Consider the following 27,500-nt stretch of genomic DNA (forward strand, 5'->3'; position numbering starts at 1 on the left):
CATAAAAAACATTGAACCAATGGAAAGTATTAAAAAGTACCTCCTAATTTCATTGGATCCTTAAACTATCTGTCAAACCAGCTAGCTCCACCCGTTTATCCATCTTTTTTTTTTCTTCTTCTCATAAATCAGTGCTATTGAATACCCTTTACTGTGTGTTGGTTAAAACATATTGAACCAATGAAAAGTAAAAAAAAAACCTGGTTGGTTTCTTCCAGACAGCAGAGATATATACAAGTTGAGGTGTTCCTGTACCTGTTGGTCTACTGAAGTAAGGAGTTCTCTGACCAGAGACAGAGCCTGGGCTACTGAGGAGGCCTCCTCCTCGTCATCTGAGAGAGAAAGAACAGACATGACATGTTTCTACTGAGCACTTGAGTACTACCAGTGGTGGAAAAAACTTGCATGTTTTACTTAAGTAGGTATCAATACTGTATCAATACTGCAATGTAGAAATACTCTGTTACAAGTAAGGCCTCACTCAGACCTTTAAAACATTGATGCATGCTTGTTGTATGAATGTTGTGAGTGACATGTTTCTACTGAGCACTTGAGTACTACCAGTGGTGGAAAAAACTTGCATGTTTTACTTAAGTAGGTATCAATACTGTATCAATACTGCAATGTAGAAATACTCTGTTACAAGTAAGGCCTCACTCAGACCTTTAAAACATTGATGCATGCTTGTTGTATGAATGTTGTGAGTGTCATGGCCGCCCCAATGCATTTCCAATGGAAGTCACATGGTTTGTAGTCCACATTTTGGACTACAAGCTGTTGTATGGCTTTCGGCTGTGTTTCGACTGCGCCACTCAAACCATGTGACTCCCATTGGAAATGCATTGGGGCAAGCTGTGTCACACCCTTTGTATACAACAAGCATACAGCAATCTGTTGCGACCGTGTGAGTGAGGCCTAAGAGTCCGGAATTCCAAATGTACTTGCATTGACATCAAAATGTGAAGTACAAAAAGTAAAAGTACTCATTATGCAGAATGCCCCGTTTCAAGATTTCAAAATTAATGTATAAAAATCTTTTGAAATATAGAGAATGTGTTGCATTTAAAGCCCCCTAACTCCATGTGAGTGGAGAGGAGGACCTCACCTTTGGTGTTGTCCAGGATGCGCTGGATGATGACAGGGTACTTGGTAATTCGCTGAGTCACCAGCAGGATGCATTCTGGGACTCCATGGCGACGCAGCAGGTGACCACGACTCAACCTCTGACATCGGAAGAGAGGGGTGGGGCAAACGTTTTAGAGCAGAGATTTTCAACCTTTTTATTTATTTCAAGCACCCAGCGGTCTACAGTACTTGCACGCTCTGCTTGCGCACTAGTAGGCCATTTATGGCCTACTTGTGTGCAACAAGCAAGTAGGCACTCGACAGAGTGCAGTTCTAGTTTGATATGCTTTCACTCATGGACCCCCATTTGATAAGATTATTATTATTATTATGGTTAATCTAGCTGGGACCCCAATACATTTAGTACAATACTCAGTGTACTCAATTAAAAACTGAGATTGTACAAATGGAACCACTGCACTGGACCTTGCTGAGAAAAGGTGACCTAAAGGTTAGATGAGCACACCTGTTGCCGGATGGTTGCCGGTTCGATTCCCCGGATGCCAATGGTGTGTTTCCAGTGATTACGCTAGAGGATGCTCTTCGTGATGCTAGGTTGCTAGGAGACGGATACAACCGGGAATGAACCGGAAGTGTCCGCCTCCAGAAAAAAACATATATCTCTGATTCTTTTCCCAGATTGCTTTTTTTGGTGAATTAATTGATACCTGGCAATCAATGTGTTAAGGGGTCCCCAACTAAATGATTTATAGATGTCACAAAATGTTCCTTTTAAGTCTGTAACTCTGAGAGGGAACAAATGGACCCAAATGGGCCCATGTGGCTCCATTGTACACTTAGATTTAATTTGGGTTCTCACAGATTGATTCTGTGGGATAATGGATAATGGATATCAAACTGGGGGTCTTTGCAATTAAAATCACTGGTCTAAATGACCAAATGTCCATACTATCACCGTCAGGTGGAAATGTATGTGTACATTATATTTCAACTCTTTGTTTTTCCATAAATTGACGTGCAAACATAGCAAAAAATAGCAGCATAGCATGCTCGTTTTTGCTACTTTTGTCAATGTTTTTCTTGTTGTTTTTTATTTTTTATAAATATTGAATGAATGAAAAGTATTAACAAGAGTGTATGACTAAATAATTACATTGGAATCAGGTTCTCTTTTTCCCCATTTTGTGTAAAGTAACAGTTTTGGACATACAGTACGAGGTTTGACAGTGATGTGTCTTTCTTTACCCGTATAAAACACTGGAACCTCTTGTCCCGGGCCAGGAGCTCCTTGAACTGCTTGACGGCCTTCGGGTGTCGACTGCAGAACTCCGCGTATGTCTTCCTCATCTCATCTGCACACTGGCCTGAGAACTGACACGCACACAAACAATACTCACTCATGTGAATAATAGAGGCTGGCTTATACTATATAATGGTAAACATAAAAAATATCACTAAGTGATGTTTGTTTTTACTGTACAATAACCAGGTTTTTCCAAATAGATTTTGCACTTTTGGACAAAATATGGGTAAAAAACATCAGACCCAAATGCTGTACTTCAAGCATTTGAAGAATACAGTACCGCATACCTGCTCTATTAGTACGTCTCCCAGCTGGTTGATGGTGTAGTTGTACGTGGAGCCTGGCTGCAGGCTGTGGTTCCTTCTCTGCAGCAGCCGGTCCAGGAAGCGGCCATGCAGCGCCGTCAGCCGGTCCAGGCAGGGGAAGATGGCGTGCACCGTGGCGGGCTCCACGTGCACCTCCTCCAGCATGCCCTGGCGGAACACGCGCTCCATGATGCGCAGCGTCCGCAAGTGATGCAGCTCCGTCTGGATCAGCTCTGAGTGAGGAACCAGAGGCAAACACAACGTCACACACCTTTTGGTCAAAGTTTGGTGACAAATAAAAAAACAAATTAAATACATTAAATAAATAAATGGTTTTCACCACAAACGTGTAAATAATCTTTAAAGAAATAGCACATCCAATGATCCCTGAGAAACCTTTTAATTGTCATCGCAGTGTGAACTACACTATGATTGGTCTACGTATATTTGTGGTAAATGGTACATAGATTGTGCATTGCATTCACCCATTCACACACACATTCATACACCAATGGCGGCAGAAACCATGCAACATCATCAACCAGCACATCAGGAGGAATTAGGGGTTCACTGTCTTGCTTAAGGACACTTCAACACTAACTCTGGGGGAGCCCGGGTTCGAACTAGCAACTTTGCGGTTACCATCTGGCCACTCTAGCCTTGAGCCACCGCCGCCCCATGGGCCAGGGATAGATAGCCTATGTATACTGCCAAACCTTGTTCTAGAGATTGACAACAAAAACCGTTGCACAGTAGAGCAGTGGAGGGCAAGTAGGAAAAATACAAAATAAAAATGGCCGTCACCGAAGATGACGTCCTGCCTCTTGATGACGTCTTTGCGGTGCGTCTGCAGGTAGTCAGAGTCCACGGCCATGCTCCACGAGTCCACCTCGAAGTCACGCCCCTCGATCTCCAGCTCCTCCAGCATGGACACGTAGTACATCTCCCCTGATAACACACAACAATAATGGCTGTTTAACACATTTGACATCGACTGAGGCCGATTAAAAAAGTCTTCTGAAAAACCTATGTTTCTATGTCAGTGGTGCTCAACCTTTTTCATGTCAAGGACCCCCAGAATTATCTGTATTTGGCTGCGGCCCCCCATCTGAAAATATGTTGTTCCAGGGACCCCCCCAGAAGCAAAGATTTGAGTTAAAAACATTCGCTCTGAAAGAATATTTATTCAAAGATTTGTTAAAATGTATTCTGATTTAGTCAAAGCTCTATAAGCTTGTAGATCTGCTATTTTTTAATAGTATCAAAACACCAAAAGGGGTTCCCGTCCTGAATGGGTTAACACATTGAGACCTGAAGCCGATTCCGAATCAGTAGTTCTTCCCCAAACCCCCAAAATCATATAGATGTATTTGGTTGTGGAACCCCATCTGAAAATGTTATGTGCCAAGCTCAAGAATTTTCCAAAATGCTCAAAAATAGCGGATGTACAAACGTGTGCATCACTGCATCGCGGCACAAAGTGACACGATGTGAGCTTGTATATCTGCTATTTTTGAGAACCACTGTTCTAAACCACTGTTAAATCTCTTTCTGAAAAAACTACAGTATGTTGCTATAGCCGAAATTACACGGATGCTTTCCTTGATTTAATGGCTTCAAACAGTGGTCCTCAAACATTTTCATTAAGGACCCCCAAATGAATGTACTGTACAGTACAAGCTCGTATCAAACTTTAAGTAGAAAATGTGAGTATAAACGAGGCGTTACCTTCGTCATTGAGGGACTCTATGGACATGGCTCTGTTCCTCACGTTGAGAGAGTCCGTCGACTGAGACAGAATCCTACGCAGTCCCAACGGAGAGTCCTCGTTCAGGTGCCTACGCACGCACACGCACACGCACACGCACACACACACACACACACACACACACACACACACACACACACACACACACACACACAGTTACCGTAGGTTTTCATATTACCATTATCTAATATGTAAGTAACAGAGATGATTATAAAACTGTATCAGCTAGTTATATTATATATACTGTGGAGTGCCATTCACTTTTGTCTGCCAGTCCGGGGGAGTGAAACAGGAACGTTTTGGTGACAAACACACTCCTCTTGGCTTTAGGCCACTGCTGGCCCCACTCACCCTGCGATGTTATTGGTGGAGAAGACTATTGGAAATTAGACTAACCCTGCGATGTTATTGGTGGAGACTAGTGGACATGAGACTAACCCTGCAATGTTATTGGTGGAGAAGACTATTGGAAATGAGACTAACCCTGCAATGTTATTGGTGGAGACTATTGGAAATGAGACTAACCCTGCAATGTTATTGGTGGAGACTAGTGGAAATGAGACTCACCCTGCGATGTTATTGGTGGAGAAGACTATTGGAAATGAGACTAACCCTGCAATGTTATTGGTGGAGACTAGTAGAAATGAGACTCACCCTGCAATGTTATTGGTGGAGAAGACAATTGGAAATGAGACTAACCCTGCAATGTTATTGGTGGAGACTAGTGGAAACGTGACTCACCCTGCGATGTTATTGGTGGAGACTAGTGGAAACGTGACTCACCCTGCAATGTTATTGGTGGAGACTAGTGGAAACGTGACTCACCCTGCAATGTTATTGGTGGAGACTAGTGGAAACGTGACTCACCCTGCGATGTTATTGGTGGAGACTAGTGGAAATGAGACTCACCCTGCGATGTTATTGGTGGAGACTAGTTGAAATGAGACTCACCCTGCGATGTTATTGGTGGAGACGCTCTTGGATAAGGACAGGCTGGAGCGCCCCCTACGTGCAGAGCCTAGCAGGGACTGACGCAGATTGTCCGAGTGGTAGATGGCTGAACTGGGTCGCTCTCGCATCACTGGGTCTGCGGGGTCAGAACGTAAACATCGTTTTATAGAGTTCAATAATAACAACAGATGACCCGAAAGTTAACACATCAACGGTGCCACATAGCAATTCCTTTGGAAATCATGGAAAATAAACCAACGCAAATGTCTTACTTTTGTTGCGTAGAGTAACGTTCTGGAGGGCTGAGTTGTTCCTCATCAGGGCCAGCTTGTGTTGCTGTGGAGAGGACAGGTCAGTACATACATGTTAGACTTTAGTGGCTAAATTGCAGATCACTGATGGAGTCAGTTGGAGTGAATATCGGATTCGGCCGATCACTGATCGGTGGCCGATCGATCGGAGCACCTCTATTACTAGGCAGCGGATACAACCGGAAATGAACCAGAAGTGAAAACTCTCCATCCGCCTCAATGTACCACACCGTTTACAAAAATGCATTTATCTCGGATTCTTTTCCCAGATTGCGTTTTTGGTCAAAACAATCTTTATTCAATGGCCCATAACTAAAAACAAATGATGATCGTTGTTACAGCGTGGTCGAGGGCACGCGGTGACCACCCCGCATCGGGGGCTACTACTCGTTACACCGCTGCATACATGTATAACCCCTGAAATATGAATCACGGCGCGATTCAGCTTAGTTCTCGTAGTGGAAAAGGGTCATGAGAGTTTGCTTGGTTTGTGTCTTACCCGTTGTTTCATCTTGTTGCAGTTGGGCAGAGCGTCCCGACAGCGATTGTGGATGGTGACGTTACAGGCTGCAGAGATGACAGGGAAACAAACATGACTTTGAACCGATTGTTACAGGCTGCACACAGAAGACAGTGAAACAAACATGACTTTGTACTGATTGTTACAGGCTGCACACAGAAGACAGTGAAACAAACATGACTTTGTACTGATTGTTACAGGCTGCACACAGAAGACAGTGAAACAAACATGACTTTGTACTGATTGTTACAGGCTGCACACAGAAGACAGTGAAACAAACATGACTTTGTACTGATTGTTACAGGCTGCACACAGAAGACAGTGAAACAAACATGACTTTGTACTGATTGTTACAGGCTGCACACAGAAGACAGTGAAACAAACATGACTTTGTACTGATTGTTACAGGCTGCACACAGAAGACAGTGAAACAAACATGACTTTGTACTGATTGTTACAGGCTGCACACAGAAGACAGTGAAACAAACATGACTTTGAACCGATTGTTACAGGCTGCACACAGAAGACAGTGAAACAAACATGACTTTGTACTGATTGTTACAGGCTGCACACAGAAGACAGTGAAACAAACATGACTTTGTACTGATTGTTACAGGCTGCACACAGAAGACAGTGAAACAAACATGACTTTGTACCGATTGTTACAGGCTGCACACAGAAGACAGTGAAACAAACATGACTTTGTACTGATTGTTACAGGCTGCACACAGAAGACAGTGAAACAACAAACACAATGTGACCTCGCCCTCTCTCCACAGCTCTGGTCCAGAGTTAGCGAGTTCTCCCTAACGCTCTGCCCAGGAACTGTGTATTTCCGACTGTGAAGTGAAATGTCTAAACTAGTAAGAAAAAGTAATTTGGTCAACAGAAAGAAAGAAAGCCTTATATTTATTAACTTTATTTTCGAGGATCGTCTTCTAATAGCCAAAGTATAAAATTGTGTTAAAATGGTTTGATGCTGTATTCTATTAACTAATTTTGCTGGAACGCCCTCAAGGACACTAAAAATAAACTATAAACTAATGACTCACTCAGTGTTGTCTTTCTGCTGCGTCTGCCTGACGTCATCCACCATGGCACAAAGTTACAGATTTCACTTCCTGTTCACAACACTCAAACAGGAAGTCAGCTGCAGGGCAGTCAAATGACTTTCAACCCTTATCACCGACAAACCCCCTTAGATGAAAGCTACAGTAGGCCTGTGTGTGTGTGTGTGTGTGTGTGTGTGTGTGTGTGTGTTACGCGCTTGTATTACTATACTTGTGATGGCCAAATGTCCCCACAAGTATAGTAATAGAATTTTAGAAATAGACATTGTGTGGACAATTTTCTCATTATATTCTGGTGTATTCTGGTCTACTCGGTCTGTGTGTCTCAGAGGAGGGCTGTGGACAGTTCCTGGACAACCTGCCTATCAGTGGTGACATCATCGATGGGGAATCCAAGCTAATAGAAATGACAGGCTTTCTATTCCTGGAAAGTCAGTATGCTATAATGGAAGCTGTTGTTCTCGCATTAATAAACATCAATGCAAAAAGTGAAATCTTGTTAAAAAAAAGAAACAAAGCCTAATGAGACACATACGAAGTAGAAAATAATCACACTTGTGTGAAGTGAGTGCCGCATCACTTCTTTATACAAACATTGTACCCTATGTTTGTTTAAAATGCCATAAACAAACATAAAAAATCCATAGACTTGGCTGTACTCTATGCTTGTTTAAAATGTCCATAGTCTTGGCTGCCACATGACATCATGTGGGGTGCTGGTGTTTACGTCATTACAAGTCCACAGACTTGGCTGCAATATTCTGACTTCATTTCCAAAAGCCAGACGTTAGAGGGGCTAGCGCACCTAAAGATCACACCCATGTGAAGTGAGGGGCGCTAATATATTAAAGTCTAACTCATGTTGCTATGATAGTATGATTAGGTGATGTAATGGTGATGTAAAACAAACGGTGACAAAACAAACATTACATTATCTTAATTGTTAAAGGAGCATTTAGTGATTTGGGTGATTTGGAAAACCACCCAGTCCACCCCGGTAACAAAATGTGCACATGCACACGCTCTACAGTGGGGGGAAGTGCAACAGGCCAACAGCATGTTACACCACTCGATCATGATTGGAGGAAGGCCCCTCTCATCCTGATTGGATGAAGGCTTTGCCAACCGCAACCAAAACTGAAACTAGGGTTTTTTGACCCCAGGGGCTCACTGGGGACAGGGAGGAACTTTGAATGAAGTGAAATCACTGAATATACCTTTAATGGCATTTAATGTTTGTGTTAGGGACAAGATGACGTAAATTTTCCCTTCATTGTCAATGGCGTTTTTAAAAACAACATTGAACTAAAAACAAACATTAAAGCCCCTAAAAAATGGTGCCATTTTATGATGAGCTTTAGTGAAGACCAATTATGTGAAGATATAGGTTGAAAATGGGTGAAGTTCAGTACTCAAGTCAAACTACTTAGTTACTGTGGTGGTTGGTGCGCTACTCACTGGGACAGCTGAGGGCCTCCTTGGCGGTGATGCTCTTGTTGCACGCGGTGCACAGCGTGGTTCCAGACACCGTCAGGGAGGTGTAGAGGTGACCGTTGCTGTAGCGCGCCTCCCTCTCCCGAGCCTCCTTTTCCCTCTCCCTCATCCTCTCCTTCTCTTTGTTCTGGTGAAGACAGACACACAAATGATATGTTACCGCGGTTCGCAAAAAGGCCTGTCTCATTACATTACATAATAATCGCCTGATCACAATTATGTGAGATAATCGCAATTCATTTTGCAATTAATAATTGCCAGAATCATTTCCTTTCACCTGTACTAATTCATCTGCTGAGACAATACACTATGATGCATTGCAACGCAATACATTGCGAGCTTGTAGTTTGTGCCTGACTGTAGGACAAGCTTCACTGTTTTTTTTTTGAGTGGTGCAACCACTCCAAGGAACAGCATGTCCGTGTTCAACTATGTTTGTGTGTGACTATGTTTGTGTGTGACTATGTGTGTGACTATGTTTGTGTGTGACGTTTATGAGCACCAGTACCAATGAGTACCAAAAGTGGCGCTGTTGCCAGAAACGGAGAGAGAGATAGTGCTGCACTGTTGCCTGCTAATGAGAGAGAGAGAGAGAGAGAGAGAGAGAGAGAGAGAGAGAGAGAAAGGGGGGGGGGGGGGGGGGGGGATTGCACCACTCAGTTCACACGGGTGTGATTGTTAAACTAATCTTGGGCTTTTCCCAATAACTATGGAAAGCTTGGTTTCTATTTACTGTGCTCAGATCTTACGTATTCATGCAAACACAGAAACTGTTTCCGTATCCGCTCTTGACTGGATCAGCATCTACCACAAAACCGGAGTTATAGCTAGTCCTATCGTTTGCTTTTTGAGTGGTGTAAACCACTCCTACAACTGGCTTTGTTAGTTTACGTGTCTGTCTGTCTGTCTGTGCTCAAAAAATGAGCATGGTTGCTATGGTCACCCAGTTCACACAGGTGTGATTTCATTACGTCAGACATTACGTCAGACCACAGCTGATCAGTCTATATAAGACCTTACACCACTCAGTTCACACGGGTGTGATTTTTTTAGTACACCAGTGATGCTAGTGTAAGTGTAACTATGAAATTGAATTAGACACAGATATAGATATTTTCAATACACGGATAAACAAACAAAAAGAAGAATTCATGACCAAAATTGCTAAATCATGGCGGACCGAAGACATCTCACCCTAGTGGCCGTAGGCATGTAACGATATATCGTATATCGATATATATCGATATTAATCCCGACGATATGAATCGATTCGAATCGATTTTCTTTTTTTTTTTTAGCTTTAGTCATATTCCATCATATTCAAGTGCTTTTGGAGAGAAATGATAGTCACTTTCAGTAGTAGAGCACTGTAGAGGGGAGCTGTGTGTGTCTGTGACTGTGCCCAGGTGATGATGGTCGTTGATGCTCATCAAGGAAGAATTATGTTTCTGCACTGTCAAAAGTAATGCTACTTCTTTTGCAATGTAGTTAAATAAAACATCTCAGGGGGGAAGATAAATTATATAAAATTAAAAAAACGGTAATTTTTCTTTAAAATATAAAAAAAAATAATATCGTGAAAAATCGTATCGTGACAAATTGTATCGTGAACCTCATATCGTGATACGAATCGTATCGTGAGTTGAGTGAATCGTTACATGCCTACTAGTGGGGGATTCTTACAAGCTGCACTAAAGTGACATCACATTGGGGAACAAAGCCTGTTCAAGTAGGCCTACACATTTTCTAAAATGAGTGAGTGTTCAAAAGTCTTATGTATTTGATTTTGTGGGGCCCCACTTGCAATATCAAATCACGTTTGTAGGGGGAATTGTGCTCGCCTGATTGCATTCAGCAAACAGGAAGTAGCCTGCACATACTTCCTCTTTTCAGGCCTGCAGTAGGGAGAGGAAGTTGTTGCTAAAACAAAAGTGGCAAATGGCCGTCGGGGGAATACTGCCAGAGTTGTTAGGACTCCGTTCTGAAAGTTCAACAAGGGACTGGTCGTTATTTAAGTGGGGGTGGGGGGGGGGTGGTGCTGATGTCACTTTGTTTCTTTTTTTCCCCCTTTTTTATCCAGTGTTTGATGAGGTCAGTGTTGTGATCTTCATATATGGAGACGCCCATATATGGTGGTGTGACGTGTCTCAAGGCATGACCATATATGGAGGCGTGATGTCACAAGGCATGACCATATATGGAGGCATGATGTCACAAGGTGAGAGAACTCAGCATACAGGATAAACAAGTGAAACTGGAAAAGATGGCACAAATACATGAGCAGAATTGGAACTGGAACACTGCAAAATGGGTACTCTCTCCTGATTGGCTCACATTTGGCAAACCAGTTGTATGTTTAAGAGCTGGAGAGACGGGGAGATGCCTGTTACCGAAAAAAACACTCTGTAGCAATGATTACTATCACAATAAAGAGCTTTAACCTTTTAACAAAAAACGTCTTCCACCACTGCAATCGACCACATAAAACACATTTCCTGCCGGCATGTTTTCAGGCACGTTACCGTAGATTGCCAGGCAAAAACTACAAAATGACGTCAATTTGCGGGTCCGTCGTCGGCCATTTTGAAAGCGGAAGTAAGAGCGAATCTTGTCCGTCGCTCAATCGGGTCCCCAACTAGCATGCGAGACGATAATATGTAAACCGGAGCGATGCGCCAGCTTTTTAGTGCCATCCCAAGAGCATACTTTATCTCATCTCACCAAATCAGAGGATTAGTTCGGAGATATACTCACGACCAGTATGGGACTCTATGGAGATCGGATGACCGTTTTTTTAGACTGTTTTTGTTTTCTCTCGTTTGTTTCAAGATGGATGCCGTTCAGGTCATAGACGGGTACCGTTTGAGGCCTGCCAAAAACGGGAGTCGTAACCCGTCGCAAGACGGGCTTGGCAGGTAAGAGATAACTTTTTGAACCCGTCAGAAGACGGCGGGTGTGGCAGGAAATCTCCCCAATATTGTGTTGAAAGTAGCCGATCGACTAGCCTGGCCAAGCCTGTATGATGTCTGGTCTAGAGGTGGATCCTATTGGTTCACTGATCTGATCTGATCTGTTCCAATGACTACCGATCGACAAGCTCACAACACGAGATGCAGTACAAATAATTTACAAATTGGAAAACCCAATCAACCACGTACACCCCAGCATCTGTAAAACCCAATCAACCACGTACACCCCAGCATCTGTAAAACCCAATCAACCACGTACACCCCAGCATCCGTATTGTGATCAATCAACCACATACACCCCAGCATCCGTATTGTGACAAGTTAACGCACAATACGGATGTGAGCTTGTCGATCGGCTGTTGTCAGCGAAAGCTTATCCCCCACAATAACAGAAACACCATAGTGTAGAGCCCTGATAGTATGAGATGAGTACCTCAAACTGCAGATTGGGATGGCGGTCGTAACCGGAGAGGCAGGAGGTCGCAGGTTCGAATCCCCAGCCCTAGCAATGTGGTGGAGGTGTCGCCGAGCAAGGTGCTTAACCCCTAACTACACTGTGAGAAGCACCGGGTGAAGCTCAACACAGAATATGCCCCGTGGGATAAACTAGGTCCAATTATTAGATGAAGAGTGCTATTCAAAAGCTTCAAGACAGATGATCACATCAATGCATGTGATCGTCTCTCGTTGTAAAAGCAGAAGACAGTCTGACCACAGTCTGACAATAAACACACTGTTCTCTGTGTGTGTGTGTGTGTGTGTGTGGGGGGCACACACACACACACACACACACACACACACACACACACACACACACACACACACACACACACACACACACACACACACACACACACACACACACACACACACACACACACACTGTGTGCTTGAAGAATTTGAGAAATAGACAATTTTCCTGGTCCTCACAAGAGCAATGGCTGTTTCATGGTTAAAAAAGATATGAGGAGTTAGAATAGGGTTTAGACAGAGTTAGATCCAACTGATTTAGTTGCGCACTGGTGACTTGCACTGAAGCAAGCAACTCGTTAACTTGTAGATTGCCTATTTTTCAGGCGTACGATTCAAATGCCCCAAAAAACGGCATCCTATGTTGATGTCCTCAAAAGTATAGTAATACAAACCTGTGCGTGCATGCGTGTTTGCTTGTGTGCGTGTGTGATGGTTTAATGCTAGCGTCAGGGCTGTTACATAAGGCTCTCTCGTCCGACAAAATGTCTTTATCTCTGAGTGTGATTGAGGTAAATTATGAGACAGAGAGGCCTGTAGGATTAGACCCAACCTTCAAGGATATCTTCTGTGCTGCTGTGTCTGCGCTGCCTTCAAATTAATAACCAATTAGATACCTAATTGTACAACAGTGTCGCTAGGCAAAACTAACCGCGAAGACTGTATCTGACAATTTTGCTCACGTAGAGATAGATATATACATACTGTAAGTAGATTGATGGATGGATGACAGACAGACACTCATGCCGGTCAACAATACAAAAAAAACATTTTGTGGGTGAACTACTCCTTTATATTAAGGGAAATGCTCTCGTCATAGGCAGGGGTAAACATCGGATACATGGGAAGTGGAGTTCTCATAGGAGCCTGCGTAGGTACACATACAAAAACAACAGCACAAATAATACTAAAAGCTACAGTAATGAATAGAACAATATCATAGATAGATACTCTACTGTGTGTGTGTGTGTTTGTGTTTGTGTGTGTGTGTGTGTGTGTGTGTGCGTGTGTGTGTACAAAGTGCATGTGTGTGTGTTTCATTCCAGCATGAGCGTCTCTCGCAATCAGTGATAGCCGGTGGGAAGAGCGGCTTGTGAAAGCGCTTCCTGTTTGTTCTGACACTCACTGCTAGCTTTGCTAACGTCGCTGCTGTCGGGGTGGAAACCTCACATGTCCAAAATCTGTTCCTTTTAAAATCGCAAAAATAGCTGATCATACAAGCTCGCCACGTGCCGCTGCCGTGGCACGAGGTGATCTTGTAGATCGCCTATTTTCACTGCTTTCGTGTGACGCTCTTGTATGGTCAACAAGAGTTTAAATATGCAGATAGGAGGTTTTTCCACCTGAGAGTGACGGCATGGTAAAGTAGGTGAGAGGTGGAAACGGTGTCAGACTATCATCCACATCCACAGCCGCACACACACACCATACACATCAAGGCTTCACAAGTACCACTTTAACGCTATGTACAGGACCACTTCACCCATCATTCATACAATTGGTCTTCATTAAACCCATTAGAATATGTCACCATTTGTGTCTACTCACTCTGCGTCTCAGAGGAGGGCTGCGGACAGATCATAATCCCACCGACCATCCCAGTGACATCTTCGGTAGGCACTGCTAGCTAGGCAGGTTTGATAATTGAAACAAGATTTCAAATGTTTTATTTCTTGTTTTACTTTACCCACAATTTTGTAACCCATTTTTTCACCCAGTGTCAATTATCGAATGTAATCCTGGGCTCTACACTCCCTCTGCCAACCCGGGGGAGAGCAAGGGACTGACCTCATGCCTCCTTCAGTGCATGAGGAGTCCAAGCTGCTTCTTTTCGCCTGACAGGGGGGAGTGTCCCCTGTTGTTGGATAAGATTTTGTCCATATAAGAGATAATAGGCCAACGTTGATCAAAATTATTATTTATTAGAGGATCCAGTTGGTTACCATGCAGCTCTAAATCATTTAGCTCAGGACCACCTGGAACCCACTCAAGGACCACTGGTTGAAAACCAGTGATTTAGATGGACACCTACACCGAAGCTCCACTGCAGCCTTCGGGTGTCCGCCAGCGTAGCGTTAGCATCAACGCAGGGAATGCTCCCTTTTTAATCAATAAAGGGTGCTCCACTGCCGACAGTTGCGTTTGGACGGTGTCACCCATTCGCCCTGGTAAAAACAATTACGCTGCCCAAATGCAACGTGATGCAACGCACTCGGGTGGCAGGTACAGGCTTTAGTTTAGACATACTATTGGTCCGACTGTCATTAGACCGACAACCTACCTCAAACCCTAACCTAACCCTAAACGCAAGCACGGGAGCAGCGCATGTCCGACCGCATGTCCGACCGTTGTTTCCACATGTCGGTCCGTTGGTGTGTCTAATCTGCGTGTGGATCCCCCGGCCCTAGGCCGCTCTATCACCAGTTCCACCAATCCCCACAACAACAGTGTTAGACCACTGACCAGTGTCCCATCAGTCCCTGCACACATTTCTCTGCAGGTCTCCTATCATTGCACATTCATTGTCGCTGTCGGGTATAAACCAATTATCTCCATATTCTAACGTTTTGTGTTTTTCACCCGCTTTGAATATTATCAATCGGCGATAATCACCAGTAGGTTACTTATCACACAAATGCAATCGAGCCAGCAGGCTAGCCTGGAGCCTACTGGCAGCGATTAGGAAATGCAGAAGTGAAATTACTGCCACCGAAGCGAAAACATCATGAAACTGACTTACGTGGCTGGTTGACTGAGGTTAGGGTTAGAGTTAGGGTTAGTAATAGTCCTACAAGACCAAGTCTGAAGTCTCCGCGTTTCTTAATAGCAGCCAGTAGGCTCCAGGCGAGACTGCTGGCTCGATTGCATTTGAGTGATAAGTAACCTACTGGTGATTATCGGTTGATTTTCATTTGAATCGGCTAGTGTTTTTTCATAAATGAACGCCCTACTTGATCATACTGCAGTTTCACACTAAAGCGTCAAAAGTAGCAGATCCGCAAGCTTGAAACGTGGTGCGAAGCGACGTGTTTAGAGCTTGTCGATCTGTGGCTTTTGCCATTTTTGAATATGAATCCTTTTTGAATATGAATCCTTTTTGAATATGAATCATTGAACAAAAAAGTTTTGTTCAGTTTCCACCGGACAGAGACAATAGATCTGTTAGGACCTGCATAAACCTTATTGTCGTACTATCGAGGGTCTACTCTTTGTAATGCTGCTGATCCTATGCTGAAAAAAAACTAAACTCCATCCCTGTTGATCTTTAAAGCAAACTACAAAAAGGTCAACTTACAACCTTACAATTTTGAGCTTGTCATTATAGCTGAAAAGTATATATTTTTTTAAAATGAGAACAGATTGCTGATTGTCCCTCTAACCTCAATTAGGCCCTTAGGGGCCCCTCAACGCTGAGGGCCGTTTAAGTTTAGCCTGACCGACATATTCACACGCACGCACGTACGCACTACGCCCACACGCATGCACAGACATACTCTGAACGTTGTCTCTGTGTGCGCGTGCGTGAGTGTCACACACTGCACATTCATTGTTGCTGTCCTAAAACCTCTTATCTCCATATTGTAACATTTTGTGTTTTCCTTTTCATAAATTATCGCCCTACTTGATCATACTGCAGTGTCACACAAAAGCATCAAAAGTAGCAGATCTGCAAACTCCACATCATCTTCCATGAAGAATAATTTAGGCATGAGTCACTGCTCTCTCGCTCTCTCCATCTCTTCCTCTGCTTCTCTCTGTCTCTCTCACTCACTAACTCTCCCTCTCTCTCTCTCTCTCTCTCTCTCTCTCTCTCTCTCTCTCTCTCTCTCTCTCTGTCCTTGGGTCTTCCTCTCCATCCTACGCAGTATTCTTCCACATGCTCAGTGTACAGTGTTCACCATCCAGCCTCCCACTCCTCTCTGGCTTTATTTCATACCTGGTAATTGTTGTGTAACAATACAACATAATATAATGGACATAATAAAGTAATACTACTTGCAATAATAAAACACATTTCATGGAGCACAGAAATCTTCAAGAATAATTGCACGTATCTTCCTACGTTTTATACAGAAAACCTACCACTTACATACAGAAGGGGAGGGAGGCTTTTTTCCTCGCACAATTTCCATTTCGATGGGCTATTCCAAAGCCCCTTCAGGTAACTTTTTGGGTCGGTAGATCTTGTTGAGCTGGTCAGTTTAAAAGTAAATCTAACGTCAAAACAAGTGAGGCCACCCCTGATCTACAAGATCTACAAGCTCACAATGTGTACTCACAAAAATCTTGAAAGTTTGTGCAAATCGTTGAATACTATATATAGCCTAGTGGTATTTTAAAAAGCTAACATTATTAACTGGGTCTGTGGACAAACGGATAATTCTGGGGGTCCTTGACATGAAAAGTTTGAGAACCATTGCTATAGCAAATTAGCAACATACTTTAGAAGATATTTTTAAAGTCGGCCTCAGGTCTAAATGGCTTTGAATAAACAAAGGGTTCTTACAGTATCCCTAAAAGATGTTTTCCTAAAAGAATCAAATAAAGCTGAAGTCATGACAGAAGCATGCTGTCAGTGACCTTACACTGGGTACAGAATGGTGATATGGACATATTTCCGTATGGTGTAATGTGTATACAACATTTTGAGAACAGGAAAGTTTGGGTAGGCGACCCGACTACGGATAAGCGGTTGAAGATGGATGGATGGATGGATGGAGTCGAGAACCTTTATGTCTTTTGGTAGGTTATTCCACATTTTGGTGGAATGCCTTGTTCCCCGTAATTGAGGTGAGTTTTAGGGGAACGAGGTCAGATGAGCTCCTTCTGGTGTTATGCCCATGGGCATCACTCGCTCTATAGAAGTGGTCACACCTCCATGACTCAGAGGCCCCTTTTCCACCGGTTGGTTCCCAATGGGAACCGGTTCAGTTCTTTTTGTTTTTTAGTCCATGAGCCAGAGTTCCAAAATTGGAACGTTAATTATGAATTGAGTGTGCAAAACCATGCCTATATTAGATTGTTATCACCATGAAACTTCCAAAGTTGAGTACTTACACGAACACAATGATTTATTGTATTACAAATTTTACATTTTTAAATATGCAAATGAGGCATTATGTAGGAAAATATGCAAAATAATCGAAAATATGAAAAAGCTACTACTGTGGAAGGGTTATCATGTATTAATTTATTTGTATTGATCCTATAAACAATTTAATATTGGTCTAGTTTTTCCCACCAATTTTGGAGCTCTGGCTCATGGACTTAGAACCAAAAAGAACTGAACCGGTTCCTATTGGGAACCAACTGGTGGAAAGGGGGTCAGAGAGCGTACAAATGGGACCAAAATGGTTACATACCTGCATTCCGAAGCCCGCTATTCCGACACACTCAAACACTAACCCTAACCACACGCGGAAGTCACATAGTCTGAGTGGCGGTGTGTCGGAATGCCACTCTGTTCTCGAACCGAATGGGCCCGCAGCTATTTAGTTTTTCCTAGGATAACAGGGGGATGGGAGCGCTAGTTTCTGGTTCACTCAACGTCATGCATACGTATGTTCAAGGTTTGCACAATGTGAAAACCACTTGAAGTCATATTGTGCGACATCATGCATCCTAAAATCTTGGTCCTCACATATCATCATCATCATCATCATCATCACCACCACCATAATCATCATATTATAATTCACTCAATGTCTGAATGTCTGTCTGAATGAATGAATGAATGTCTGTCTGAAACACTGTCATAGCTCCTCACTGCCTGCACCGATCACTCAGACTTTTCACACAGGCATTGACCATAATGTTACGGAGATCTTAACAAAGCCCTTTTTTCTATTTAACAAATTATTGATTCATAATTAATTTATTAGTGAATTAAAATTTCCCATCGACTTACATGGGAAAATGCGAAAACTCACATCAAGTCTTTCCCTCTCAGAAACCGTTGGAGCTACCATTACAACACTTGGAGGGGAGGTTCATAATAATTATTAAAATTAATGTAATAAATTATTACATCAGTCGGCCTCATGGTGGCGCTATAACAGCCCACTTTACATTTCGCCTTATAACTCCGTAGGTCGTAAAATCTAAATTTCACTTTCACTGAATTCCTTGGGTCATGCCGCATATCTCCATATAGGCCACGCCCATTTGCGTCAGGATAGATTTTCCGCCATTTAGACTTTTCTTCAAAACACACTTTTTGCTCTTCCACCTACAGCTTTGGTGCAAATCTCACAAAAACGGTACACATGATTTCTGGACCTATCCGATTAAAACACCAGGCAGAATTTTCATAGTCTGTATCGTTCAGCTGTAATCGGCTTCCAAAATTAGTGGGAGGGACCTGTTTCACACAAAATGACACAAATCACAAACGGAATGTCCAATCTACCCTGGACGCAGAGCCAACCACAGACTGCTGAGCCGATTTCAATGTAGCACGCCACACGCTGGACTGACATCCTGTCTGGACGTCCATCTTTAATGCTAAATAAATAGCGTCAATGCTAGCGAGCTAAAATTAAGCCATCCTTGCTCTAGAAAGCGCCAAATGTTTCCATCTAAACCACCGGATAATCAGCAAAGACCTCAGAACATCGCGCATTTTATCCAAACCATGGAGAGCTCCGTAGATTTCGAGTTATTCAGCTTTTTAGTCAGCCTGTATAAAGGGAGGTGGACGGCAGCGCGGTTGCACAATCCGGTCTAGGATCGCTAAAGAAGGAAAGGCCAAGCCAAAATAACAATTAAAATAAATAAATCAGTGATCCGGTTTGATATCAATAATAAAGCTTATCAGACGGAACATTACGCCAGAAGCAGTTGCTGGTTGGATTCCGTATGACGGAACGTTCCGCCAGGAGCAGTAAAACCGTTAATCAACGGAGAGTCCAAAGCAATACCATTTTCAAGGGGGGCACCGCAAATGCGGAATTTGAACGTTTATTGCAAAAACATGCTTTTTGGGGGATACATCTTCTATGTTTGCGATAGCATAGCCTACGTGCGTGCGCAATAGCGAGACAGGACAATTTCCTCCCAATCAGTAATGTGATCTATTACATCGCATTACCCACACTGTACATCATTTGGTGTTCATATATTCAGAACGGGTAAAGTCTAGTAGTAATACAAATGTGTGTTTGAGTGAGGCCAAGGCCTTCTGAATGTGCCAGAGGAACGAGATAATATCACACCACCAACCCACTGGCATTTCTATAGCAACCGTTGCTATAGTTAAACATGCACGTATGCCTACGTGCACGCACACACACACATACGCACAGTCACTGCTACACACATAGAAAGTTGTGTTGATGTGTGACAGGGTTTTGTATTCATCCATTTGGCATTGTATTACTGAGATAGATAGATAGATAGATAGATAGATAGATAGATAGATAGATAGATAGATAGATAGATAGATAGATAGATAGATAGATAGATAGATATAGATGTGATTCCAATGCTGAGAGTCAATATAGATGCACAGCATACGGCTCCATAGTACAGACCTATAGATCATATCACTGCTGACGTGTTCATAAATGTTCTACAAGTGCACAATCGTGACGTGACATGTGAGCTTGTAGATCACCTATTTTTACTAATTTGAAAACATTTTACGTGAAAGTGAAAAGTAACAACTATAATAACTACATTGGATCGGACACAGGATGTTTTTCCATCTCCTGAAAAGTGACGTGTTTTTTTCTATCGATAAAAATATGGCGTGTTGTAATTGTATACTTCTGTTATGTGTATCAAGGTTTATTTTGATCTGGTTAGTAAGGGTCCATTTGGTTCCATTTGTACACTCTCAGAGTTACAGACCCGTAATGGTCCATTTGTACACTCTCAGAGTTACAGACCCATAAGGGTCCATTTGTACACTCTCAGAGTTACAGACCCATAAGGGTCCATTTGGTTCCATTTGTACACTCTCAGAGTTAAAGACCTGTAAGGGTCCATTTGTACACTCTCAGAGTTAAAGACCTGTAAGGGTCCATTTGTACACTCTCAGAGTTACAGACCCATAAGGGTCCATTTGGTTCCATTTGTACACTCTCAGAGTTACAGACCCATAAGGGTCCATTTGGTTCCATTTGTACACTCTCAGAGTTACAGACCTGTAAGGGTCCATTTGGTTTCATTTGTACACTCTCAGAGTTACAGACCTGTAAGGGTCCATTTGGTTTCATTTGTACACTCTCAGAGTTACAGACCTGTAAGGGTCCATTTGGTTTCATTTGTACACTCTCAGAGTTACAGACCCATAAGGGTCCATTTGGTTCCATTTGTACACTCTCAGAGTTACAGACCTGTAAGGGTCCATTTGGTTCCATTTGTACACTCTCAGAGTTACAGACCCATAAGGGTCCATTTGGTTCCATTTGTACACTCTCAGAGTTACAGACCTGTAAGGGTCCATTTGGTTTCATTTGTACACTCTCAGAGTTACAGACCTGTAAGGGTCCATTTGGTTTCATTTGTACACTCTCAGAGTTACAGACCTGTAAGGGTCCATTTGGTTTCATTTGTACACTCTCAGAGTTACAGACCCATAAGGGTCCATTTGGTTCCATTTGTACACTCTCAGAGTTACAGACCTGTAAGGGTCCAACTCCATTTGGTTCCATTTGGAGACTCTCAGTTACATACCAATAAGGGTATATTTGGTTCTTAACAATCAATCACTTATCTGGGGGACCCCATGGAATCTCCTCGAGAACCCCTGGGGTCCCTATGGTGGAAGCTTTACTATAAAATACACTTTTACACAGTAAATAATAGAGTTAAACCAACACTGACTGAAGAGGGCAGCTTGTGAGGGCAGTGTTTAGATTCTTTGTGGATACACAACTAGGGTAAAACCATTAGGGTTGGTTGTCATAATCATAAAGTAGGAGCCTAATCCAAATAGCTGGGTAACCTACAAATGGAAGAGATTAAATGGAAATCATCAAAGGGCCCATTACAATAAGCCTTACTGCTTCTCATTGTGTTATCATGGAATACACATATTTTTGAGGGTCGCTAGCCCCTCCAATGCATGGCTTTCTGAAATTACGTCATGTGGCAGCCAAGTCTATGGACATGTAATGTTTGTTTAAAGACAAATTAAAAATAACCGGTTGCCAGCCTAGTCTATGGACTTTGTTGTTTGTTTAGGGCAGTAAAACACACCGTAAAACATCATCTGGCTGATATATAAATACATAAATATTCTGAACTTTTAATTAATAATAAAATCCTAAACGATACCCACCCCTACAAGCCATGGTGGAGACTAGAGGTTGCCTCATGGGCTCTTGTGGTGACTTGTACTTCTCCTTTCTTGTGCAAACCTTCGTCTCTGCTGTTTCTGGTGAATCAATGATGTTTTTCATCTATCTTATCTTATCTATCGTTCATCTTCACTCAGCTTAAAATATGTCATGTTAACTAAACGTACAGTACCTTAGCTTACAAATTAAGACTAAAGACTATTTTGTTATTTATGAGTAAGTTACATCACTAATTCATCACAAATAGTTTGACACATAGTAGCATCTCTTGCTCCTCTCTCTCTCTCTCTCTCTCTCTCTGGTCAACATGTCTTTTGCTTTGTGCCAAAACTCACACTGGAAGCCATTTAACATCAAGTAGGATAATGAACAAAGTATCTGTCTCACCTCTCAAGAGTTCCTGTTAACCCTCTGTTATGCTCTAATACCATACATACTGTACTCCCATACTTCCAAAAATAGCAGATCTACAATTTCACAAGTCATACAGGTGGTGACACGCCGTGAGCTTGTAGATCTGCTATTTTCAGCCAGCGAGACCGTCACGCGACGGAATATAAATCAGGTTTTTATCCCATAGCCAGAAGTTTGTCATCATGAGTTATTATTAATTTATTAGTTTGAAATAATAGTACTACTAATACTACTACTACTACTACTACTAATAATTATTATTATTATTATTATTATTAATCTAATGGTCACTCACCCTCAAAGTGATCTCTCTCATTCTCTCCTGTCGGGTTTTGTTCATCTCTTCAGCTCTGGACATGATGAATATGTTTTATTCCAACAACGATAGATTCAGCGCCTCTTTCTTCCTGTTCTTATTTTTCTTCCTTTAAGGACCAAATATCCCAAAATGTGTTTCTTCTTCTCCTGGCTATATACAGTATTCTAGCAGTAAACTTCAGTGTAAAGGGTTTGTAGAGCTGCTGCCAGTCAGTCTGACACGCAGGGTGGATATTATTACTCAACGCTTTGGTTGGTTCCTCTCTCTCTGCTCTCTGTCTGACGAGAGTTTGCGCAACATACTGCTACACACTAATACAGGAAATATAACCACACCCCCCATCTCTCTCTCTCTCTCTCTCTCTCTCTCTCTCTCTCTCGCACACACGCACGCACGCACGCACACACACACACACACACACACACACACACACACACACACACACACACACACACACACACACACACACACACACACACACACACACACACACACACACACACACACACACACACACACACACACACACACACACACACACACACACACACACACACTTCTGGCCATCCCGGCACCCTAGGTGGGATTTGTAGTGTTAGAAAATGTCGAACATAAAAATTTCAGATTGTAGTTTTGTCACCCTCTATGCTACATGACTGTGAGATCAACTATATCCTATTGTGTAATAGTTTGCCAAGAATAGCTGGAGATTCTAATGTTTAAACATTTTTGGAGGGCGTTAGCCCCTCCAACATCTGGCTTTGGGGAATTACGCCATATGGCAGCCAAGTCTATGGACTTTTTGAGGGGCGCTTTGAGGGACTTTTTGGGGGGAGCTAGCCACTTCAACGTCTGGCTTTCGGAATAACGTCATGTGGCAGCCTGAGCCAAGGCTATGGACATTAATGTTTAGAGTACGAGGTTTGTTTAAAGGAGTGAGCCCCCCCTCACTTCACACGAGTGTGATTTTTAAATTAGCACCCTGTGTTTAAGAATGCCTGTCTGCCTGTGTCCCTCCTATGCCCATGTATGGAGATCTGTCTGTATCTGTCTGATAAAGTAGGGCATTCATTTCAACATTATAAATATGGAGGTACCAGGTTTCTGCACGACGATAGGAGATGTGAAACGGACAGATTGCGCTGTGGGCGAGCGTTTACACAGAGCACATCACAATCTACACTTCTTCCTCCCACTCCCTGCCTCCATCAAATCCCTGTTCCTCCCACGATGGATGCACTGAGCATTAGTTTCAAATTTACAATGTAGCTCTTTATCCATAGCAACTTGCAATAAGCAAGGTAAACACGTACAATGCATGAGCCAGTGTAGTGTGTCCGTAACTAAGGACAGTGATTCCCAAGGACCCCCAGTTTTATATGCAATTGTCACTTTAGAAAAGCGCAAATACCCGGTATACACGCACACTGTATGTTGGTTTGTTTACTGTAGAATGTGCCTGAAGCAAATCATCTGACCTGCCCAAAATGTTTTGGGGACCAACCTGGGGGTCCCGACCCACAGTTTGAGAACCACTGACATCACCAAGAGTGAACTGAGAGACAGATATTTGACATTAGGCTACAGTGTGACATCAGAGCAAAGGTGATGGTTAACCACTTCACTACCACAATGTTCCACCAAATGTATCTGCAGAACGGACGGGTGTGCTGTATGAGACACTAGGTCGCAGATTACTATGAAAACCTGCAAAACCTGTCAGTCTGTCAGTCCATCACGCCACCATATATGGCCGTCAGTCCGTCACGCCTCGTGACACGTCACGCCACCAAACATGGCCGTCAGTCCATCACTCCTCGTGACACGCTCCATATATGGCCGTCTCCAAATATGAAAAAACCAGTACACTCAAGACACGCTCCATATATGGCCAGTACAGAATGCATTCCATATGTTGATCTGACCCCCATGCCAAAGCACCAGCACTCGCCCAGCAGTCTGCCGTCACCCAGGCGGATGCGTGCACGCGACCTCGCCGCTTCTCGCACTCAGGGCGTCTTACTAGTATGTGTGTGTGTGTGTGTGTGTGTGTGTGTGTGTGTGTGTAGAACATGTTTCACTTCCCCTTCAGTGCTGCTTTAGTGGCAAGAAAGATTCAGTACAATATTCAAAAAGATTCAGGTTCAGGGTTCATGTGTGTGTGCGTTCATGCGTGCGTGTGAGAGAGCCAGGGAGACTGAGAGAGAAAGAGAGAGAGAGCATTGTGTGTGTGTGTGTGTGTGTGTGTGTGTGTGTGTGTGTGTGTGTGTGTGTGTGTGTGTGTGTGTGTGTGTGTGTGTGTGTGTGCGCGTCCGTGTGTGCGTGTGTGCATGTGCGTGCGAGAGAGAGAGAGAGAGAGAGTGAGGGAGCATCACTGTGTGTGTATTTGCTGTAGCTGCACTATTGAAGTATGCAGTACTGTATACCTAGACACACATACAGTAAAGTGCTCAGTGTTAATTGAAGGGTCATGTGGACTGTCAGAGTGCAGGTATTTTTACTGTACAGTGTAGGCGTCTCTCCAGAGCCAGATAATGGACAGGTACAGTATGTATGTCTAACTGCACAACAGCACACACACCACAACACGACAATACAACACAAATGTACAGAGAAACGTTCACTTGTAGTTGACTATAGTTGACCAGGAGTATCTATACTTTGACTGTAGTACTTTGTCCACCACTGGTCCCGTCGCATCAAACGGGTGCTGGATGGTCAGATCTGGCCGCATGTTTGTTACCCATTTGACACGTGTGTGATTACGGTATGAGTAGTTTTTGCATCGAAGACAAGTTCTACACACGTGTAAAATGCATAATGGCAAAAATCTTGATTTAGATTTTGAATGAGCTGGCCTGATGCGACAGCTTGTGAGCTTGTGGCTCTGCTATTTTCAACTCGACGCCGGCCTGCAACAAAGTCTAAAATTAAGCCTTGTATACTGCATGAACATGGATCCATAACAACATTCTCTAACTCTGTAGTGTAATTATGCTGAATTTTCTCAGCCTGCTGAAACCATTACTTGGCTTCAGTGGAGGAAGTAGTTACACTCTCTTGGATAACAAGTAATTACATCTTGCAGGGATTTTGTTCTGAGCTAATTGATTAAAGGTTCTGTAAGTGATACATGGAACTATATATATATATATATATAATCGCGTCATAAGCTGTCTTGGTGACTGACACCCCGCTAGTTATCCGTCATATAACTAATAATAATAATACTTGAAAACACGCATAGCAGCCATGCTGTGAGCTTGTATATCTGCTATATTTAAATGGCCAACGTATAGATTAAAATTATTGTGGTGCTGTGTTAACACACTTTGCTGAGGACCCCCTGGAACCCCCACAGCTCTATAAAGTGCCTTAGGAAAATTAATAGCCTACTGTAAGCAAATAATAAAACACACAATAAAACTAGAAGAAAGAAATGTATTAGGTGCCTACTGTATATTCTAATCCAACAACATGGTTTTAATGAAAACAGGCTACTATTGACAATTGACCATTAGCATATGAAGACAGTGACAAATGTGTCAAATTTCCCAAATTTCATATGTTTAGGGTGTTTGTGTAAACAGTAAAAGACTGCATACCCCGGGTATGGCCTAGTCTTTACGTATTTATCCATGTATTTATTATTGGTTATAATATGTTCTCTTTGACATGCTTCTTTAACTGTTTTCTTTTCACTTTCTGGAAAACAACACAACCTGTAAACCATTGATTTGTAATAACGTTGATCCTGATTGTGAACGTGAACCTTACCTTGTGTGATGCCCTGCCTGCCATCTTGCGCAGGAAGCTGAACGTTCGCACCAGAGGGCTGTCGCTGTCCCCCTTCCCGTCCTCGCTGTCACCCCCGAGGTCACTGTCCACACTGTGTGGAGACGCACAGAGCACACAGGTCATCCAAAGACATTTACCATCGTGTGAGTACCCAAACGTACCCCAAAACAACACAAAAGTGCCCAATAATGCTACTACCAATGTGTGTGTGCTTGGTGTATTTGTGAGTACCTTTGTGTTGTTGTGGGCAATTTGGGGTATTTTGGGGCTACCTTTGGGGAGTTGTGGGTATTCCGGGGTACTTTTAAGTACCTTTGGGTAGTTTGGGGGGTATTTGGGGTACTTGTGGGTACCTTTGGGTAGTTTTGGGTATGTCTTTGTGTACTTTTAGGTAGTTTTGGGTAGTTTTGGTGGAGGTACTTATTTTGGGTGTGAGTGATTACTATGAATTTATGGGGAGTGATGGAATGCTGCCTATCTCCATACTGTTGCATATTCACGTTTTTCATAAATCGTTTCATTCTTGCTTCATCATGCGACAGTGTTGTGCAGAAGTAGTGGAAATGCAGATGTACAGTACAAGCTCATAGAACTTGCAAATGTGTCACTTTCACTATATTGAAATACAACAGTCTATCTATAATAACATGCCCAAAATATGGACGCCAGGCTGAAAGTGGTTAAGTGTGTGGGTGGTTAAGTCTGTGGGTTTCATATATTGTACAGTACAGTATAATAAAGCCGTACTGTGTAAACAAAGATATCAGGCATGGGTCTGGCTCTTCTCTACAGCATATTGAGGAGGTTTTTCGCTTCAAAAATAGCTCCATGATTCAAGTCACTGTCCGTGTCAACTTTAATGTTATGACCTTCAGAGTTGCTGCGGTTTTAGTCTAACAACCTGTGGTTGGTTGACACTAAAACACTACTTTGAGGCACTGTACCTGTTCTCTCTGCACTATATGTGACAATTTACCTTAAATTCATGCTTTTTCTAATCTCTCACTCTGTATAAAAAATGTCACTGTCATAGAATAATGGTTTACTGTGCTCACCTCTGAGTGGATCCTCCGAGTTGAGGCAGGGTCTCTGAAACGACACAACAGGACAACAACACTCAACAATGAGCTCAGCAGT

At 42.9% G+C, this 27,500-nt stretch overlaps 1 protein-coding gene across 1 annotated transcript in view; it reads right to left on the reverse strand.

Moving 5' to 3' along the window:
• The window catches only part of arhgef2a (Rho guanine nucleotide exchange factor (GEF) 2a), a 47,837-nt gene that overhangs the window by 16,068 nt on the left and 4,269 nt on the right, over window positions 1-27,500 (reverse strand). Inside the window, exons 3-14 of the mRNA XM_079523063.1 lie at window positions 27,419-27,452; window positions 26,343-26,454; window positions 8,773-8,935; window positions 6,224-6,291; window positions 5,686-5,749; window positions 5,414-5,549; window positions 4,423-4,532; window positions 3,499-3,642; window positions 2,677-2,927; window positions 2,332-2,457; window positions 1,106-1,223; window positions 256-332 (exon numbers count right to left, since the gene is read on the reverse strand). Of these exons, the coding sequence (XP_079379189.1) occupies window positions 256-332; window positions 1,106-1,223; window positions 2,332-2,457; window positions 2,677-2,927; window positions 3,499-3,642; window positions 4,423-4,532; window positions 5,414-5,549; window positions 5,686-5,749; window positions 6,224-6,291; window positions 8,773-8,935; window positions 26,343-26,454; window positions 27,419-27,452 (1,403 nt within the window). The remainder of the gene's footprint in view (window positions 1-255; window positions 333-1,105; window positions 1,224-2,331; window positions 2,458-2,676; window positions 2,928-3,498; window positions 3,643-4,422; window positions 4,533-5,413; window positions 5,550-5,685; window positions 5,750-6,223; window positions 6,292-8,772; window positions 8,936-26,342; window positions 26,455-27,418; window positions 27,453-27,500) is intronic.

This window comes from Electrona antarctica (genome assembly GCF_951216825.1).
Source record: "Electrona antarctica genome assembly, chromosome: 15".
Lineage (NCBI taxonomy): Eukaryota > Metazoa > Chordata > Actinopteri > Myctophiformes > Myctophidae > Electrona > Electrona antarctica.